The sequence below is a fragment of the Falco biarmicus genome, chromosome 2 (genome assembly GCF_023638135.1).
Source record: "Falco biarmicus isolate bFalBia1 chromosome 2, bFalBia1.pri, whole genome shotgun sequence".
NCBI lineage: Eukaryota > Metazoa > Chordata > Aves > Falconiformes > Falconidae > Falco > Falco biarmicus.
Window position 1 is genome coordinate 100681137 of NC_079289.1, and position 20507 is coordinate 100701643.

Consider the following 20507-nt stretch of genomic DNA (forward strand, 5'->3'; position numbering starts at 1 on the left):
AGATATTTGCTCCAGAGGTGCAGAAAGCTGATCAGCAAATGTTTTTGTTTATATCAGGGTGACTCCTTATGGGTGTTTAAAAGCTGGTTCTCAATTGAACCAGTTGACCCTATTCCCTCCCTTGTATCTGGATACATGTATGTGTTGCTGAGGAGCAATTAATTCTCATCATTTTGGACCTCTCTTTTAAGGTGGGAAGAACTGCAGATACCTATCAGCTTCCACGGTGACAAACAGAGCTTGGATAATGACGAGAGACTAGATGTGCAACTTGCAGAGGGCTAAGATTAAGCAAGGGAAATCCCACCTTGTGCCTTTCAGTTCACTCAGGGTTTATAGGCAAGTCAGCAAGCAGACTTAAAGGGATAGTCTTTGACGGGTGAAAGTAAAGGTGCTGGTAATCCTCTTGTACCTCACCATTTTGCTGGTTGTTTTTGTGCTTAGATTATCCTTGCTACATAGTGTCCTGGCAAACAAAGTCAGCAGTCCATAGCAATCTTGTTCAAAAAGTACATATATTTAATAACGATAACAAATACAATTCTTTCCCCTGGAATTTCCACTACTGTTATTTCAGTAAGTCCCTTCTATGGTCACTGCAGTTTGACTGTACATAGCTACTGTCTAAGCTGGATACATGGTTATGTTTTAGCAGTGTAGTACTCATATATTCTCTATAAATATAATAAAAGATTTAACATTTCTGTTTTCATTCTGATTCTTACACATATTTACTGGGTTTTCACAAAAAATACATGTCTCTTTCCTGCCTCCCCCAACCTTTTATTGGGTTCCAAATAAACCTGAGTTTGTAATTCAAGTCAGTATCTGCCATCTGTTCAGGTAGGGAAGTCCGACGCATGCAAAAGACAGGAGGATTTCAGTGGTCCCCACTCGCTAGCTTTCAGCACAAACAGGTTCTTAGCGTGAAGAAAAAGAAAATGCTTTGATGTTTTTAAAGGAAAGGAAGAGCTAAAATAGATCCCTGGGATGCACAGGTGCTCTGCACAGACAGAAGATGATATTTTTTCAGTCTGAAAATGAGTGAAATTATTTCAGGGCAGTCTTTCTTATCATATTGGGATTTTCCTGTATATTATTTTACAAGTAGCTTAACTACCCCAGAGTGGGTGTCCTCACTACACCGAAGAGTACAAGATGCATATGGACTCCCTTGTACCTAACTGATGGGTGGCTTCAGTGCCAAGGTGAGGGTCCCATCTGCAGGGATGTGAAGGCCGCTCTAGGCATTCATGCTTTGCTGGTTTTGTCAGCAAGCACTCAAAATACTGAACAGCCCAGTTATCTATTATGTCAGTATCTGGATTAATGTCCAGTTTTTCCTCTTGTCAATTTTGGTGTAAGGCCTGTGCTATGCTGAGAATCGGGAACATTCACTCAGATATGGGCTCTGCTGGGGACCTTCCCCCCTGCCTCTGCTGGCCCTCCTCCCCCAGTCCCTGTGTATCCTTCTCATGAAACTGGAAGGAAAGCTTCTCAAGCAGGGGTAACTCAGCATTTGCACAGACACCAGACCAATGGGACCACAAAACTGTGTGCAAAAACATTGATGAAAATAGGGCTTGGATTCCTACTGATGGTCTTGAGACAAAATCCCCATCTTCCAACAACTCCAAGAAGAAGACAATGCTTCTGCTGCCTGGGTTTTGAAATGACATTAAGTGGGTGGGCATCAGTGGGGCATACACGCGTCAGGGCTGCCCGCTTGGGAACTAGATTGGAACAAGCTTTGATGAGACATTCTGTACACATAAACACATAAGCAAGCATGGTACAGACAAAAGAAAAGAGTAGTCTTTGGCTAAACCTTCTAATTTATAGAAAATGATCTGAAGACAAAACCAGAACCAAAAAAATGCTGCCAACCTCTCAGATGTATTATTTACTTAGAAAAACAAGACTGTTATGCAGAACATGGTGCCTGTTAAGAAAGTTAAATCTTCACCGCTCATAACAATACCAAATTTTTGGTAACCACTGCGTTACCAATCTTGCAGTATAAAACAGCATTGGTACAGGTTCATGTGTTCTTTATTAGTCTTTTTAGCTCACTGCAGTCTCTCAGAAAAGCCTTCAGGTGTGTCCAATGCTGCCTTGCTGTAACGAGCTAACACAGTCCTTCATGTAGTTGTGCCATGGAACTAGTACGGATGCAAAAACTGGAGGTGACTGGATTGTTTAAACACAGCGTCTTGCGATCTGGATTTCTGTTTGAAGCATCCACTTGAAAGGAACAGGCCTCTAGTGCAGTGAATTTCCACATGATGAAACTTGATTTTAAATAATCGTGTTTCTTCTGAGTGAGATCATTATATCATCATTTAGGAAAAAAATGATTCCATTATTAGCTACTTTATGTAATTAACAGTAAAATCTGCTTTGACTTCTAGTACTCCCACTTTTTCTGAATGTTTAGATCAATCATATCTTTATTCAAGCTTCTACCAATTTCATTTTCTTGGCAGTGCTTTTTAGCCGGCTGACTTTGGACATAGTACCTTGAGTTTTTCCACTTGTCTAGCCACATAAACAATGCCTGTAGCAGTACCACGTACTGTGTGGCACAGACAGATGGAGCAGGGACAGTCTTACCACAGGTCCTGGATGGGACCGGCATTCATGGCACCACAGAGATTGCCTTGATGAATCAAACTGTTGACGCTCACTGGTCTTCCAACCAATCTTACTGCGATACTAGATGAGAGCAGTGAAAATACATATTCACATAGCTCTTCCAAGACATGTTTTACTGTACAGTCAGATGCTAATACTTCTTAACAGCACAAGCAGAGCCCTTTTCTTTCAACTTTAATATGTAGGACAATGCCTTCCTTACAAGCAGACCTCTGATTTTCTACGCTGGACCACTGTGGTGTGTTGCGTAGTGACAGTAACATGACTGTGGCTTTCCCTTCTTGTTAAAAGTAGAAAAGGTTAGGTCCCAGAGAACAGCAGCACAAATCCCAGGTTGTCAGACTAACACTGGCCGCTGACAGCATCTGCTGCATTGAAGGAAATCTGCGTGGGGCTCATCTGCTGCAGCTGAGGCATCCTCGCTTCCAGAGGCTTGTCACTCGCTGACTGCATCGTCTGGTTCCTCTTCCGCAGCATCTGTCCGATCCCCATCATGGGGAATCTGCCTCTGCTTTTAACACAGTTAGGGCTGCCCAAGGGGTTGTTGGAAACCAGCTGAGTAGGGGACACTGCTTCTTCCTTTGCTGGATACGCTTTTTCTTCATACGTGAAAGAAACTTGGGTGGGGTGGATGGGGGATGTACTTCCTGGTTGAAAAAGTGGGGACAGTGTCCTTTCACTTGAACTTTTGTAAGGGAAATTCATGGGCGAGCCTAAAATCCTGTACTGATGAGAGGGAGAAACCTGGTCTATTTGGTCCTCTCTGTCAACTGACTCGAAGGAGTGCACAATATTCAGGATGAGAGGAGAGTCCTTTGCCCGGCCCCCAATCCTGGCTGGCTCCTGCTGTGGAGACTCCTGCCTCTTGAGGAGCCGAGGGGTTCTGGGGGGCGGCTGCTGGACTTCGAGGTACTCCAGGGAGCTGGAAGTGACACAGCCCGTCTTGTTTGCCAGGGGTTCGTGGAAAGGGCTTACCCCACCACTGGAGTCTGCAAAGCAATCAGAAAAGGAACCAGAAGAGCAGATTGCGTTTAATAGCACTGCCTGCTCTGCCTTAGGCTAACAGCGTCCAACATCACCTTTAACAAATTTTAGAACAGCATGACAAATGCACTAGGTCAAACAAATGGTCTGAGGGATATACTCAGAACGTAATTCCCTGACTTTCTCTCATTTGATACTTACATTGTTTCATGGGTAATTTATCTGCCACTTTCCTCAAAGGAGGAAGAGTGCTTAAACTGAGTAAGACAAGGCCTTGAAAAGGAAAACCCACAGATGTCTTCAGCTGTTTGTATTTATCATACCCTCTAAGGCCACGTCTGAGAAATCTCACATTTCCCCTTTCTTAGCACAACTCTGCATGGTCTTTATTGCATCTGCATACTGTATTCACTGACATACCTAGAAGACACAGGGGACAACAATAAGTTAATCCCTGATGTCTTTCCTTGCATTTTGGAACAAGATCTGTTCTTGGTGTAAATACAGAGTAGCTGCACCGGCCAGATTCAGGCTGTTATAGTTGGAACAGATTTGCTGCATCGACTTCAGTGAGAACCTTCCTCCAGCAAGGACTGAATATAACTGGAACAATCTTTGCAGGATTTGGCCCAGGAAAACAAAACAGCTCGTGGGGAAGATCTGCTTGGTTTCTACAGGATACTGGCACATGCCTATGCCAAGCACATGCCTATGCCAAGAAAACACGTTTTGCTACCTTTACGGAAAGCTGTCCAAGGAGCCTGCTTTGCTAGGTTCCCCCTAATTGAAAGAATAGCGGACTGGCAGTTAATCACAGTCCACGAGTTCCTGCAGTCTCAAACAATCTAAAAGGGATGTAAAATAATTCAGGTCTGCCAGCTCTCCGGTCACAGCAACAAATCTCACATTTATTTCTTTTGAAAGGGATGGTCTCGGCAGGGTTTGAGACCTGAATGGATGTATGGGATGAAATCACTCATTGAGACTTGCCTGGGAAAAGCAGAACAGGTTTAATCTGATTAGTTTCTCTCTAAAACTGGTCAAAATTATTTGACCACTTCATTTAAGAAGTGTCAAAACATGGTTTCCATAAGCAGAGAAATGTTTTAGCTGAGATCTGAATTATTTTCAGGTTTCAGTTCAAAAAAGCAGGGAGAAATCTAAAGAGGGAGCAAAAAAACCAAACAAGGTTTACTTGCCCCTGTACCTTCTTCCCAAAAGGAACAACAAATCTGAACAATACAAATATTAAAAAATGCTTTTTACATTTTTCTTAAAAAGTATGTCCCGTTTCTGACCAGCTCACTGGACTACCCTTACCTTGCAGCAGAGGTGCGCAGACTACTAGATGAACACCATTTTGCCATTTTTTTCCAGTAGAAAGCATCAAATGATAAATTATCAAGTTATGAGAAAGAGCATGAAGCCACCATAAGCCACCACACTGAATAACCCCCTGACACCACAGTAAGCATTTTACATTGCTGTATTTCCCCCTGCTGCTCTGTAGTGACCTCCCCTCATTTAGTTCCTTCATTTAAGAGCTGGCTACATCACCTTCCTGCTCCTCAGCGTCTCCCATCCAGCTGTGCACTACCAACACCCCATTTTCCCCGCTGACTCCCCTTTTCCTCCACTCCTTTCCTCTGCCTCCTCTTGCAAGCAGCTCTCACCCATCCCTCCCAGGCTGCCTTCTACCCTGTGTGATTAATGCTCTGCTCTCCTCTGGCTGTCTCGTCTTTTCCTTTCCCTGTTACTGCTTTTCCCCCTCCTTGTGCTGTCTGAAATGTGCTGGGGTTGGCAGTCCCACCTGCATTTCCTCTCGGCTGTGTTTTTCCCCTTCCTCCACCACCAACTGCTGTCACTGCTTCTCCAAGGGATGCCACTGTTACCAGCACTCTCCTCAGGGTCTGGGATTTTTCTCCATGCTGCCCCTTAGTCCCCTCTTAGGAACACGAATTTGCTGGTAGGAAGAAGCTTGTCTACCAGCTTTTGGTTTGTCAGTGATCTGGGGTGGGTGTTGATGCTTTCAAAGCACCAGTGTGAACTGCAGATGATTTTGTATAAGTATGTATAAATAGGGAAAGAAAGCTTTTTTTAAAACACTGTGGGAATTCTGCTGAATAAAAAGAGAAGTAAAAGTGAGGATTCATGACTGCTGAAGATCGTCATGGTTTCCTCAGGACGTTTTGTTCAATGTTTGACTACATAATCCAGTCCTCTTTCACATACCACCTCCAGAGCAGACAGCAAATGCAAGCCCACGACTATTTACTAACAAACACATGACACACAAGATGCTCTCATTAATACCGCGCATACCCATGCATGCACATGCGCACAGGGACACACCACTGGTATTTCTCTCACTGACCTTTCTCCGGACCTCCAGCCTTGGTGACTTTCCGGTCCTTCAGCAAAGCCTTGGTGTTCTGTATCTGTGAGATAAGACAGGAAGAAGGCTGTCTATATGAAACTGGACTTTTCTCAGTTTTCTTTGGGAGCTGACGGTGAAGAATCTCCCCTTTCTTTTCTTGTTCTTTGAGTTTTTTGTCCTTTAAGTTGTAAAACAAACAAGAACAATCTGGTTTACTTAAGGGAAGTTTAAATCACCCCCAGACTTATAAGCACATCGTTTACCAAAGCTGAATTAAAAACTATACATTTACGAGGACCTTATTCCTGGCTACTCAAAATAACTAATTCTTCCATGTCCCATTTTCCTCTGATCTGTTTGACATGATTTCATGGCTCCCATCTGCTCTGACATTCATGCAGTGTGAAAGCTGGTTTTGGAAAATTAAAGGAAAAGGAAAGCTTTCTCTTCAGAGGCCATTTGTCCTAGGACACCTCATTGGAGCAAGCAGATACAGGTTTGTGCTCTGCCATACCTGAAATTTGCCTCCCTATTTAAGCACTGGAAAAGGTCTTTGATTTCTCTTTATTGTACTTCCCCTGACATTTGAAAAGGTAAGCTGCAAAGCTTTCAAGAAATTTAAACTCTTTGAGTAATTTATCTTCTGGCCAAACAAGATCCAAAGGAATGCAGCCCTTGCTTTTACAGCATCTCTGCAACTGCGCAAGAACTGGAGGGGAAGAAAATGACTGACCCAACCCTTCACTGAACCCTAACTCCTTTTCATGATGGGGAAGGCAGCTGAAGGTGGCATTACAAGTTTATACATCCTAAAAGATAGGTTTGATCTCCAGTGATGACAGAGGTAAAACAGAACCTGGGAGTGGGACGCTGAAGAGGAATCCAATTTTCAAAGCACTGTTTTACAGTGAAAATTCACTGTATCTTCTTTCAACATGAATCACTAGATTCTGCAAGCTATGTAACACTCTCTACCTGCCACTGATTTCAGGGGGAGCCAAAAGTCTTATTTCATGTAAAAAAATCAGGCATCGTATTTCTGGCTCTGTTTTGCTACTCCTCAAAGTCTTGAAGGATCTCCTCCTATCTTTGTGGAACAACGCTGTGTGGTCTGGTTTGAGATGCCAGTCTCAAAGAAGTGGGGCTCTTGTTTTAGTTGCTTTGAGGCTGTTTCTATGGTTGTAATTCTCATTTAAGCAACATGGTTTGCTGTGTCTTATTAAAAAGTCACTGTAACTACAAGGTTTTTTTAAAGATGCAGGAAAGTTCCTACTCCCATTTATATGCCTGTATTTTGTCTGATAATTATGCATTGCCAATGCACACTCTTGATGATTTCTTTTTGAAAATTCCTTGACATGAAGTCTATGAGAACTTTCAGATGCAAAGTAAAGTGCCTATGTATGAGAGAGGGAAAGAAAGACACAGAAGACTACTTGGGTTCTCTTGGGCTGCTAAACAGCTCTAGAAATATGTTAGGACACCTAAGAGGAAAATAACTGGACTGCACTTGTTACAATCGTTCCCAGCTCCGACAGAGTCCAGCTCCCTGCATAGATGGTGTCTGGGCACCACTGGGCTTATTAACCTTTGAATTTTCAGACATTATGGAGTCAGAAGGAAAACCTCAGTGAATCATGAACTAGAGTATTTAGTTTTATTACAGAAGTGGTTAGGTGGCTTGGACGAGCAAGAACCAGAGGCCTTCTGTGAGCTTCTCACTGCCTTCACCTCAGTCCCCCTTTGTGCATGCATTTTTTTCCCCCAGCCTTCTCTACACCTGTTCCTTTTTTCTTCCAATTTCTTTCCCTTTAGCTAGGTAAAGCTGGCTAACCCTTCCACAGAAACAAATCATCACATTACGGAGCCATCACCACTTTGCTTGCATGATACCTCTTCATCCACCTGATGTCTTTCTCCTTGCCTTTAGGGGCTGTAAACACATCCAGCACTGAGCATTTATTCCTCTCTGCCCATGCTGTGCTTGGAACAAACAGCATCTGATCGGTCCCAGGCACTGTCTTGGCAAGCACAGTCACTACTGATGATGATGAACTAATAACAACAACAATGATAATAATAATAATGATAATATTGCTGTGTGAATAACACCCTGTGACAACAGTCAGGTGGGAGCTGTACAGTTAATTTTGAGCCCACCACACTATTTTTTCTCTCCAGGCTCTGAAACTCTGCTGCCAAGTTCAGCAGAGACTGGGCCCTACTGAGTATCTTTTTTAAAGGTACTTGTGAGGATGAGACCAAGTGGTGACTATATAAAGCCTAAAGGAGCCAATCAGATCGTTAGTGGCTTTCTGCTATTTTGGATAGGTGAGGAAAGAATTTGCATGTCAGTTGCTGCAGCATCTGTCAGAATGCAGGACGTTTCAATGCTGCAAAATTTTTAGCCTAATGGTGCAAGAGCCAAGCCACAGCTCCTCACCTGCCAAGTGCTCCTGACTTTGCCTTCACACTGCTGTTTTCTAAGACGCAGTAACACAGTCATACTATGCAATTAAAGCACCCATGAAAAGAAAATTAACATATCCGGTGTTAGCAATTAATCAGTTTACCATGGATGAATGTTGCAAATAGCCTTATATGTATTTTAAAAATTACTAACATTGTTTCTCTTAGATGATGGTTGTGAGAGGGGAAACTACCAAAATCCTAAACTCCCAATGTGCCACGTATTATTACATTTTAAAAGGAAAGGAAGATTTTCTTCAGGGGAGTTACAAAAGTTCGCTCTTCACTGTACCGTGTGCAGCCACATAATGGTATGCTGTCACACAATGCAGAGCTGTACCGGTATGTTATACTTTCATATATACTTGGCATTACATCATCCTCTGCTATTTCCTGTCCTGACCTTGACCCTAAAACCTACTTTCAGTCCCAGCAACAGATTTGCAAGGAAGATGAAGGGTATATGCCTTGGCCATGCCTGAAATGGAGATAGGACAATGACAAGTTCTTTAAAATTGCAATTTCCTTGAGTCTGAGCCCACTAGCTACTCTGCAGTAGGCAGGTATCCCCAGCACTGGTCCCCTGGATTCGCTGGAGGGACAGCCACTCATCACCTGAGGCCTCTCCAACAATAAGAGAGATGGAAAGAGAGAGTGCGAGACAGGCTGCTGCCTCTGTCCCTCCTCCCTGCACTGCCCATCCAACCCGAGCACTAGAATGAAATCAGCCTACAAACCAGCTTGGTTACTTAGCACAGACAGCAGCTCCCAGCACCCTCAGCCTTGGCACACTGATCCCACCATCCCAGGTTAGAAAACTTAATGGAGAAGAGGGGCTGGCCTGACCACTGCCCATGTGCCGCTGCCTGAGGCAAAATCCTTATTTCACATCGCTGGAGTGAGGTGGAAGAAATTCAGCTGGCTGCTGAAGCTGAAGCTGTCCAGCTCTTTCTCCCTGCTATTCCCATGGCAACGCACAGCTACACTCTCTGTAGGGGACCAGTGATTCCCAGTTCCCCTCTGGAAATGGGGGATGATAAACGGACTTTAACTCCAGCTCATGAACCTGCCTGAACTTCCAAAATCCCTACCCCTGAGTCCTGGTGGCACCCACTGATCCCGGTGGCATGAGCTAGACACTACCAGGGCTGTGTTCCCATTCACATGAAGGCATTTTAGGAGAGTTGCCTACCATAGTTACAAACAGCAATAGCATCCTAGGGTCTGTATTCACCCACGTGTGCTGCTTCAGCTGTCCTGGTACAGTAATGGTAACACAATCCGCTTGTGTAAATACAGATAAAGCAATATAAAACACGTTTTATACTCAGCTATGCCCATGCAGAAAGAAAATACACCGTATTATTATCACCGTGTCTGCACTGTGATTCTATCAAGGTAACTATTTCAAGAAAGAAATGACACCCCCTCATCCTCTAAATAGCTACACTGGCACTAACTCCGAGTTAGTAAGGAGGCTTTGGAGGGAGCCTTTATCCCTAAGCATGTCTACAAAGCAAACTGGTGTCACACAGTGTTTTCAGTTATCCTTAGGGAAGTCAAACATTGGTTCCCCTCAGGGGTCGTGGAGATGTCAGGATCACCACCAAACCAGACCATGCATTTCTCTCTTGGCCACATGCAGGGGCACAGGCAGTCCTTGCTGCAGATTCGCCTGCACGGGGTAGGTACACAGAAGCTGAAAGCTAATGCCTGGATGGTGGGCAGAGCCATCCGTGGCTCTCCATCACTGCACAGAGAAGTGACACTGGAGAAGTGACTGGAGAGGCAGCTGGAGGAAGCTGGCCCAGAGACTATCAGGGTGCACCATGAGACATCTGCAACATTCACCTGCAGGCACCTGTCTGTGTTTCCAAGGGAAGGCTGCCCTGCAACAGCTTGAAGTGAGCTGTCAAAGAGCATTTTGAAATATTATATTCATTGAGTCTACCCACAGCTGATACATTTTAAGTATGTTGGGTTTTGATTTATGTAAGGAAAGAATGATAAGTACTGTGCCCTGATATTTCCATCTGGCTTGCAGTTCAACTTGCTTTGCAAGCAGTCTTTAAAATAAACAAATCCAGCCATGATACAAATCTGCCCCTGCAATTAGATCATCAATCCAGCACTGGAGTGGCTTTTGAAATAGGTAGACTCTTCAAGAATATTGCTTTTTGTGTTGGTAGGTAAGACTTGCACAGCTCATATTACTCTTGTAATTTTAGTGCTTGGCAAAGAATCAGCCAGGGAAGAAAAATCGAGCCATGAGAAGACTCCTGTATCTGATGCATATTCCTTTAACACAAACTACCTTCTCTCTTTGCAGGCAAAAAGACTGAAGACCAACAGAGCAGAAGGTAACCTGGGTAAATCTCTTCCTGGTCAAGGGAAGTCCCATATGATGCAGTGGGCTAGTTCCGCATCACTTCTGCTAAGAAGCAAAAAATACTAACCTGGGCAGAGTTTTGAGATAATATAGTTTCATCATTTCTGGCAGTCAAGCCAGGGTTGGCCCAGGACACCAGGAACACCACCAGGTGACCAAGGATGGTCACCCTGGCTGTCACTCAGCTCTCTGCCCTATACCACCAAGGTCTTGAGACTCAGTTACGATCTTCTTACAACACCAGCAACTTACATACTAGAATGAAACTACAAAACCCCCTGAAGAACTTTGCATTATTTTGCTAAACAGAGCATTTAAAACATTCATTTTATTCATAAAAGCTGAAAGTCACCTTGACACTTCCACCCTAGGGGACTGCTATTTGTTCCTTTGGAAAGAAATTGAGGGAATTGTTTGTCCTGCACAGGTAAGACCACAGGTCCTTTTTTTCTCCACAGGTCCAGAAACCCATCGCCTTAATCACAGTTGCCAAGGATCCTCAAATTCTGTCTGTTTTCAAAGTACCTCAATGAGTTTTAAGGAGCTTTACCTCATAGGATTCTTTATTCATCTTGTATTTTTCTATCTGGTACAGCTGGTTCTTGTGGCAAATATTGTCCTGGCCTTCAGACTTCTGTAGAGAGACAAGCACAGAAAAGTGAAGTATGCAAGATAATTAGAGACCACCAATGTCCTACTTAATGGACTGTATCCACTCTTGGCATTCAGTGGAGGTGCATCAACATACAGAGATGGTGAATTTGGTCCATTATATTTTAAATATCATTGATGGCATCATCATTAAAACAAGCTTGCTAAAAGAACTGAGAAAAGAAAAAAACCAAGCTGTTTTCAGATCAGAAGGCCGTTGGCGATATTTTCTCTAAGAATCAAACACATGAAGAAGAAAAATCCATGCGACCCACCTTCCTGTGGGTGTGCCCATCTCAGCACTCCAGCAAGTACCATGCAAAACGTGGCCTGAGGGCTCAGCACCTCAGGACATACAAGGAAGGATGACATGCAGCATCATTCTCCTACCCTAGAGAAAGCTACTGTGCAAACCCATCAGCAGTATTTCTGACCCCCAAGCCATACTCAGGAGCCAGGAAGGTCGGCAGGAGGTTAGGAGGCTTTATATTCATGATATTTCTCATGTAAAATAGAAACTTCCAGCTAAGTTTTCACTTAAAAGCTACATGAAATCTTGATAGCTCTTAAGCTTCCTCTTTATTTCCTGAATCAGATTACATTGTGTTACTGATATTTCAAGCGGCAGAACTATCTCAACATACGGACACAGTACACCACAAGTGGCAAGTAAGGTTCTGCATGGTAACAGTTTGCTTTCCATAGGGTAACTGCCTAGCCAGAGGGGATGTCCTATGGAAACAGGGACTTGTGAGACATAAAGCCTACCAGCTTCACAACCTGGGGAATTCTTATCTCAAATAATGTTACTAGTTTGCAAGGAGTATGTCCCCTTCATGGTTACTGCTACAAAATTAGGAAACAAAAAACCTCAAGTAAAGCTTGAGATCAAATGCCAGCAAGCAGGGAAACTTTTAGTCCTTTTTTTACCCTCCTCGCCCACTCGTCCAAAGAATCGGCATCAAGCAGTACCTACCCTAAGGCTGGCCAAATAGCGCTCCAGCTTTTTATTAAGTAGAAAGTAGATGGCAAGTGTATGACTTGCCCTGTTTGAGAGCACAGTGTTGATGACATCGCTGTTCTTGTAGCCAAGCTTCTCGGTCATATGGAGCAGCACGCTTTGGCTGAGGTCCTCAAGGTGAATCCTGCACAGAGAGAGAGGCAGAGCATGCCATTCATACCATCCTCCCAGCAACACAACCTTGCCAACCACGGAGGATGTGGCAGAGCGTAAAGAAAAGGACTGAAAGGCTCAGTAACATGGGAGTGATTAGCTCTCTCCTCCCATAAGCAGGCATCAAAAGGGTAGATTATTCCAGAACCACAGGCACCGCAGGAAGCTGTGATAGCTGAACGAACAGCACTGTCTCCACCATGTCCTACCGTGATGCTAAATGAAACTGTGATACTCACTACGTTTGTTAGGCTACATCTGACCAGTGAAGACTGTCAAGATCGACCGGCTGGTTTTGAAGGTAAAACCCAACTCAGGTAGCGACATTTGGCTTTCTGAAATGACCCTTTCCTTGTAATTAAACACCCCTGCATTCAGCTTCACCCCTTACCTGCTGCACAATATTCATGCACTAAGCAGCTAGGGAATTTCATGCTGGAGAAAGGGGACGTACAGGGAGGGTTATTACAGCGGCTCTTAAAATGGTAAAGCTGCTGCTATACTCTTGTCAGTTAAAAGCACAAGCACAAGACATGTTTATGTATGAGCTCCTTTACAAAGTCTGTAATAGACTCAGCTAAGGCAAGAAATGGAGTACAGCAGCCTTGTGGAAACGGCAAAGCATCTTCTCAGTCTAAGCTAAAGCCAAAATTGCCTAAGAACTCTGCTCCTATTTAGACCTCTAAAAGTGCTGACCAGCTTCCCAGATGTACCTGTCAACTCCCATCCACCTCCAAAGAAATACTGGGTTTCATTTGGTTTCTGAAGGGTATTCCTTGCTCTTAATATCAAGCCTAATATCTGGCTATGGTAAATTAGGGGAGCTTAGGTTGTGGGTTTTTTTACAACCTGCCTCCCCCTTCAAAAGGACCATTCTCCACCTTTCCCACCTCTGCCCTGCTGCCCCCCTGTCCTGTGCACCTGTGATGCCCAGAGAGCAGTCTGGGTCTGACACAGAGGATTTAGACAAGATGTAAAACACAGTCTGGAAAATCTCAAATAACTCTTTTCCTTTATTTGGCATCCTTATTAACATTCATTCTGCAGCTAAGGAATGCTTGGGGTTGGGGATTTTTAAGTTCAAAAGCAAAACTTATCTTGGCCATTGCACGTTAAAGCATCTGGACAGCAAAAGAAATTCAAGCAATTTCTACTTGAAGTGCTCAGCAAAATAGGAATTTTTTGCTTGCGTTCAGGGAATTTCTTTAATAAAAGCAAGCTTATAAAAAGCCTGGGAGAATATTCTCCTGAAAATGCAGTTTCTGCCATTCTTCCACCTTATCTTCATCTCTCCTTTTTCCTACCATGTTCCTGTCTTGGGAATAACGGGTGGTGGAAGAGCACTGCAAGAACATAACACAGCTTCTTCCTTGTGTTGATTAAGAGAGGAAGTGATTCTTTACAAATACAGTAGTGGATTTTTCAGAACTATTTTGACCCATCTTACCTGCATCTGCACACTAACAAAAACTTGGAGAAACTCTGTTGAAGCTGATCCTGGTGGTACTTTCTGAGGCAAGCTCAAAAGGAGTCAGGCCATTCAGGCCATGTCTTTAAATATGTCAAACTTTACAGAGTATTTTCCTATAAGGCTCCAGTATGACAAAGTCTAGGTAGGTCAAGCTTGCGGAATCAACTAATTAAACTAAAGAAACAGTATCCAAAAAATGAAGTGAAAGAATGAATCTGTATGGCTTTTATCCTTTGCAGCTTCACATAAAATCTGGGTTCAGACAGAAGGAACATGTACTTTTATTTTCAGACCACATGATAACAAAAGGAGTGCAATGAGAAAGGAAGGGAGGGAGGGAGGGAGGGAAGGAGGAAGGGAGGAAGGCAGGAAGGCAGGAAGGCAGGCATGAAGGAAGGAAGGAAGGAAGGAACGAACAAACGAACGAATGAATGAAACTGAGTTTTTTCAATAGCAAAGCACAGCACTCCACATTGATGTTCCCTTAAAAAGTGCTTATAATAGTAAAGGATTATTATCATCACCACATACACACATACGCATGAGCAAACATATGCCCTCTCTATAGTTTGGCACAGCATTTTCCTCTCTTCTTCCATTTGATTCACTTACCTTCAGGTGGGAATGATTAATGGGGACTCCATAAATAAAGAGTGTTCCACAGCTATTCTAATGGAGGCCGGCCTCTTCTGTGAGTCACCTACCTAACTGCACCGATGAGCAAACTCTAGAAGGGACACTTCCACCACAACCTGACTAAAGCCTGATAACTGCAAGCTAGGAAATAAAAAAGAGGCATGAAGCTGTACCTAAAAATGCAAAAGAATTGTGAAAGCACATTCAAGCCCTATTTCTGTCTCTTTTCCTCTTTTCTGCAGATAAGACACACACAGCAAGAGAATTAAATTACCCATACAGCTCTCAGTTACACTTACATTCACTTAACAGATGCCACATTTAGTAGATTGACTGGACTCATTATGACAGTGATTTCATTAGCTTAACGACTCATTCAGTTTACACTTGTTTTCCCTTTCTTTACCATACAAAGTTCATACGTACCATACTTCAGTACAGTCCAATGCACCATAGAAACACAGATTTCCTTTTGTTGGACAGCACACTACACAAATTAACCCAACTGCCCTTAAATTTGGCACAGTAATGTCAAGATAATGGGTCCGCCTGTTCTCATTCCTTGTGAAACAACTGTTTGTAGGGGCCATCTTTATATTCTGTTGGGGATTGCAGGCAGCTGGCCTCACATTTCCCTCCCCATTTCAGCGGATGGCTCTAGTGATGCCTGCAGGCATCCAAGCTGCTCAACATCTATCCAACCACATTTTGAGAGCATGAGACCTGTTATTCTCCGCAGGTCAAAGAAGGGCATAGCAACAGCGATTCGCCACAAGGCAGTTACCAGAAAGTTAAGACGCCCCCTCCAGAAAGGAAACGCTTGCTGCTAAATTAGGGCATTTCTGTTCCCTGCCAGTGCAGAGGGAAAAGGGAGGTGACTCAGGTAGGAGGCCCGACTGTGCAGGCTGTGACCCATAAGCCAGCCAACACCAACATCAAAGGCAAAGGTCTCCAAACATTCCTAAACACTGTCCCGAGATTCAAGGCTCAAACTGGTTCCTTGTGCCCAGGTCCCATCATGATCAAGAAGTGGCAGTGCTCATCACGTGCTTCAGCAGAGGTGCCTCTCAGCCCCACAGGGGTATGACATGGTATGACCCATGGCTCTGAAACATACCCTGTTCACACGGCTAGTGGTAGAGCAGAGGGGAAAATGGGTGGGAGGCACTCTTACCACCAAAGCTCTGACCTGGGCTGAATGCTGAAGGCTGGCTGCGTGCATGGCTTGAGCATGCCTATGGGACTGAGTCCTTCAGGGCACCAACACAAAGAGATGGAGTGGTTGGTGAACACCAAATCATTTTTGGGTGGAGGAGAGTCGTTCAGATGTTCAGAAAAAATTAAGTTGTCATGCCCCTAGGCATTCACTACATCTGGTATCTGGCAACTAAGTAAACTGTAGGGAGGAAGTCAGGATCTTCACTTAGGGACTCTGCTCTTAGCAAGCTGGAGCAGAAATTCTGGCCTACTATCAGATTTTAAGCACCAAAATTGGGCTTTAAATTTCTGTCTTTGCCTCTGTGTTACTTAGGATCTTGGCCTGCAAGACAGTAACTCCTACAGCAATTCCCCTGCAGGTACTAGAATGTGTATGAGACACAGCTGGAGGGCTTTGATACAGGATGGAGGTTTTATCTGATCAAATATAGACATATATTTCTAAGTCAGTTGCCTGAGGCTCCACTTAAGAGTCACTGGAGAGGAACTTGGATCTCCTGGGCACAAAATCATCCTATCACAGAATCAAAAAGTCAGATGTATCATTATGTAAAAAGTGCTCTTATTTCTCTCCATTGACTGTAATGAGAGCCCAGGCTGGCTGGCTCATGTGTTGATTCTATACTGCAGATGATTAAAGTCAAGAAAGATTATTTCTAACCAAAGTGGACCACAAGTATCGTTCGTTCTGCTTCTTTTTTTCCTACATGGATGTTTGACTGGCCATGAGGTTTGTTCTCTGCATTTAGTCATGCATTCAGCACTGCACAGGTATTCAAGATCAACAACCACAAAGCAAGATCATTTAACTCTGACCTTTCTCACCACTGCTTTTACTGGTAAACAAGAAGATCAGAACTACCTGCCACACATACTCATTCCAAAGTCTGGAGCCAAATAATCATATCATCTCCACCCCAGACTACCCTGCAAATAATGCACAATATGCCAGCTTCTAATTTAAGGTATTTTTGACCATTCCAAGCAACACATATGCCACAGCCAATCCTAACAGCTTTTAGGATAGAGTCATAAAAGCAATCGCAGAAAATGCACTGGGATGCTGTCACATAAATGGAACCGAAACACCAGAGTTATTCACATTTTAAAACATATAATGTATATACACCCTGGCAGGCTTTCTCCACTCTTTAGCACAGTACCTGTTTGGATATGTGACATTAGGTGGTGCTCTTCCAGGGTAATTCTCATTAAGCCATCGATTTGCAAGTGCCTGCTGGATGTTTGGTCTCTTTGCAGGATCTGGCTCTAGTAGAGATCGTAGAAAGTTTACGGCCGCTGTGAAGAAATCAAGAAAAAAACCCCAACCAATAGATATGTCATCTGCTTTATGACTTCACACAGTAGTTGAGTTACTACAGGTGTGTAGCCTGACCAAGCGTATACTAAAAAGGAATGCTTTCCTTACAGTATCCTCTAATGTCCTTGAGGAAAAACTGATAAGGGATTAGGAAGTAAAATAAACAACGATTTATAGTCACAATGATTTATAGTCATAAAGGAGAGCACAAAAAGTGCCTTTTGTTTCAGAGCTTGTTTGAAGTTTCTGAGCAGATTAGCCAAAACTTAACTTTTGTATGAAGACAAGAGGCTGGAGTCAGATCAGAGGCAAATCACTCAAGCTGTGTTTTAAAGTAGAATATGGACTGGGTAGGAGTGGAGAGGAGGGTAGGGATGCAAAGCTGGGAGGGAAGACATGGAAAATTGGCCTCCCTTTGACATTATAAGGACAAATTCTCTCCTGGCTTCCATCCAACCTACAATCAGTTGCAGCAGGTTTTAGACAAATTAAAAGAGTACAGTAAAATTAATGAGCTTTGTTCTGTTTTCAGATACTGAACCTTCAACTTTCAGTGACATTCAACCATCCCTTGGGATTTTCTTGCAAAAAACCCCAAAAGTACTTTTCTGATATTTTCAAGTCATGTGTTTCTTATACGGTTAGGAGCAATGAAATCAAGTGATTTGCTTAAAGACTCACAAAAAGTGTCTATGTGAGCTGAAAATAAACTCTGTTTTACCTAGGTCTGGTCTTACTCTTTAAGTTATTGAGGTTAGCTTCAGTTTATCAGCTACATGACAGTGAAGAGTTAACTATGTCCTCTACAATTCCCTGCACGGAAAACAAAGAAACCTAATTCTGGGAAAACCAAGATCAGAATGATTTTGTAGAGGAGATAAAAGTCAAGTGAGATGATACCAAATGAGTCCCAGATTAAGTCAATGGCAAGCAAGCGTCAGAAATGATGGCTGTGGCACAGTTTTCTCCAGATCAGATGGACAGGACCCTGGGGGCTTTTTTCCACCTTCCTGCACAGCAGAGCTGCAGTTCCCCTCCTACGCTCGCTCTCCTGAGCGTGTTGCGTCTGCTTGTCTCCTTACTAGCACAGGTGCCCTGGGCTGTGGCAGCACAGGACCACTGTGGCATGACATGGTGTCTTCTGGGATGTGTCTTCTGGGTAAGCTGCAGTACAGCCTTGCCAATACAGCTACTTCAGCTCAGTACAGGCAAACAAAACCCCTTAAAGGTTTGTGTTACAAAGCAGATTAAACTGCATGTACTAACCCCTAAATACTAGAAAACTGAAATTATGAGGCAGTCTTCCCATTGGGCTTTATAGGCATTTGGTCTCACCGCCACAGCACGCTCACTCAGCACCACCTCTGAAGCAGAGCAGCTGCGACACATCTTCACCAGCAATCCAGTGAAACCCTCAGGCATCCCCGTTCCCACATGCAATTTTAGGAGAATAATACACCTGCTGGTGAGGCCACTATGTCCTCATCTGAAAAGGGCATAAATGCGAACACTGGCACAGTGCCACTGCCTTTCACCGGTTCTCCTCTATGAGCCTGCTGCCCTCCTCGGTGTCTGCCTGGCTGTCCTCCCGAGCACCCTGATCTCCCCACCAGTATGGACAGGACGGCTGGGCTGACACGCCAGGGCAGGGCAAGGCATGAGGAAGGGAGGGGTTCTACTCAAATAAGTCAGAGTTAGACTCAATAGGTGCCAACTCCTGACAGCTTGGGTAACCTCAGCATTCAACATCCTGCAAAAATCAAATATCAGCTGGAGAGGGCCCCAAGAAGCTCTCTGTTTTGACACAGGCCTACCATCAAGAAGCTTGTATGTGGATAAGAGAGTGTTACGATTATGTATTTACCAGTTCAGCTTGGCATTAGCTGGCTTTTTAATAAACTCTCTTCACAAATCGTTGATTTCTGTGAGATACTTTACTTAAATCTTTTCCAGCATTTTTGTTATTTTCCTACAACAGCAATACTGCAGAAGCAGCAGGAAAACCCTACATCCAAGTTCGTAAGCCTGCTGGAAGCTGATGCGCGGCTGCCCTCCATGTGTCCTGAGTGCCCCCCCCACCCCCAATGCCTCCTGGGCACCGAACCCCCTGTTACGGCCAACCACGAACCCGATCTCCTCTCTCCAGCACTTCATCCATCTCTTGTGCTACAAACCGTATGTATCCCACAGGTTCAGAGCAAAATAAATAACCCCTCCCCAAACCAACACCCTGCCCCTCCATCACCACCACCCTCAGCCATCCAAATCAGCTCAAGTCTCCTTAAAAATGTTACTTTTTTTTCCCTCCTTGGCAAAAGGCAGACTAACCAAATGAAGCTTGTGAAGCGCCACAAAGATCCACAGATCCAGACCGGGAGAAATGAATTCTGGAGAGAAGATCCCCCCTGGGAGCTCCCTGGCCAGACAGACCCAGGCGACATGGAAGAGATGAGTAACAGCACCTTGGCTGATCTGAACTGTCAGATGGCAGGAGGAGAACAGAAACCTTTCCCAGTTAGCCACACGGCTGTGGGACAGCAAAACTAGTCCGCCAGGGAGCAAACACGAAGCTGCCCAATCGATTTTTGGATCCACTGTGCCTGAAGCCATTTTTCCTGCTGCACCAAGTAGGCTGGCAGCACAGGGCACTGCAAACCCCGTCAGGGCCTCGTTACCTGAGGCCTCATTTACGACGAGCTCAAGGACAGCACTAATCTGATTAGCCGCTGACCAGCACTCGGTGGAATTCTGTTCCCATGGTGTAATTTGGAGGTAAACTTTGGTCTTTTGACAAATGAGAGACCAGCACCATGAGAAATGACATTTCTCTGTTAACTTCCTTGAGTGCATGGAGCTCAGCAGTGAGCAGAAGCAGAGTGCATGTCAGGTGGGGATTGCAAGACTTCTGCCGTCTTCATGTTCATTGCCACGAATCAAACCAATGTAGCATCTTGTTCACACTGTGAGGGTGTGCCTGGTTATAATTAGGTATACTGGTATTGCTTAGAAAACCAGCTGGAGAAAATGCAATGAGGTCATTTCACAAGCCATGAGCGAGCTGCACCTAATAAAATCCTTCCTCCAGACTACAGGCATGGATAGACGATGGCGCTTCTTGTCTCCACTTCATTTCTCTGTTCCAGAAGGAAGACCATGAGCATA

The 20507-nt window shown here is 44.1% G+C and overlaps 1 protein-coding gene across 2 annotated transcripts in view; it reads right to left on the reverse strand.

Moving 5' to 3' along the window:
- Positions 1–496: 496 nt before the first annotated feature.
- HUNK (hormonally up-regulated Neu-associated kinase) overlaps positions 497–20507 on the reverse strand; it is a 59032-nt gene continuing 39021 nt past the window's right edge. Inside the window, exons 6-10 of one of the 2 annotated variants that reach the window (XM_056328809.1) lie at positions 17188–17323; positions 12502–12670; positions 11425–11508; positions 6014–6077; positions 497–3644 (exon numbers count right to left, since the gene is read on the reverse strand). In XM_056328809.1, the coding sequence (XP_056184784.1) occupies positions 2998–3644; positions 6014–6077; positions 11425–11508; positions 12502–12670; positions 17188–17323 (1100 nt within the window). In that variant the 3' untranslated portion in view covers positions 497–2997. Of the gene's footprint in view, positions 3645–6013; positions 6195–11424; positions 11509–12501; positions 12671–17187; positions 17324–20507 lie in introns of both variants that reach the window. The other variant, XM_056328808.1, reaches the window with a different exon arrangement.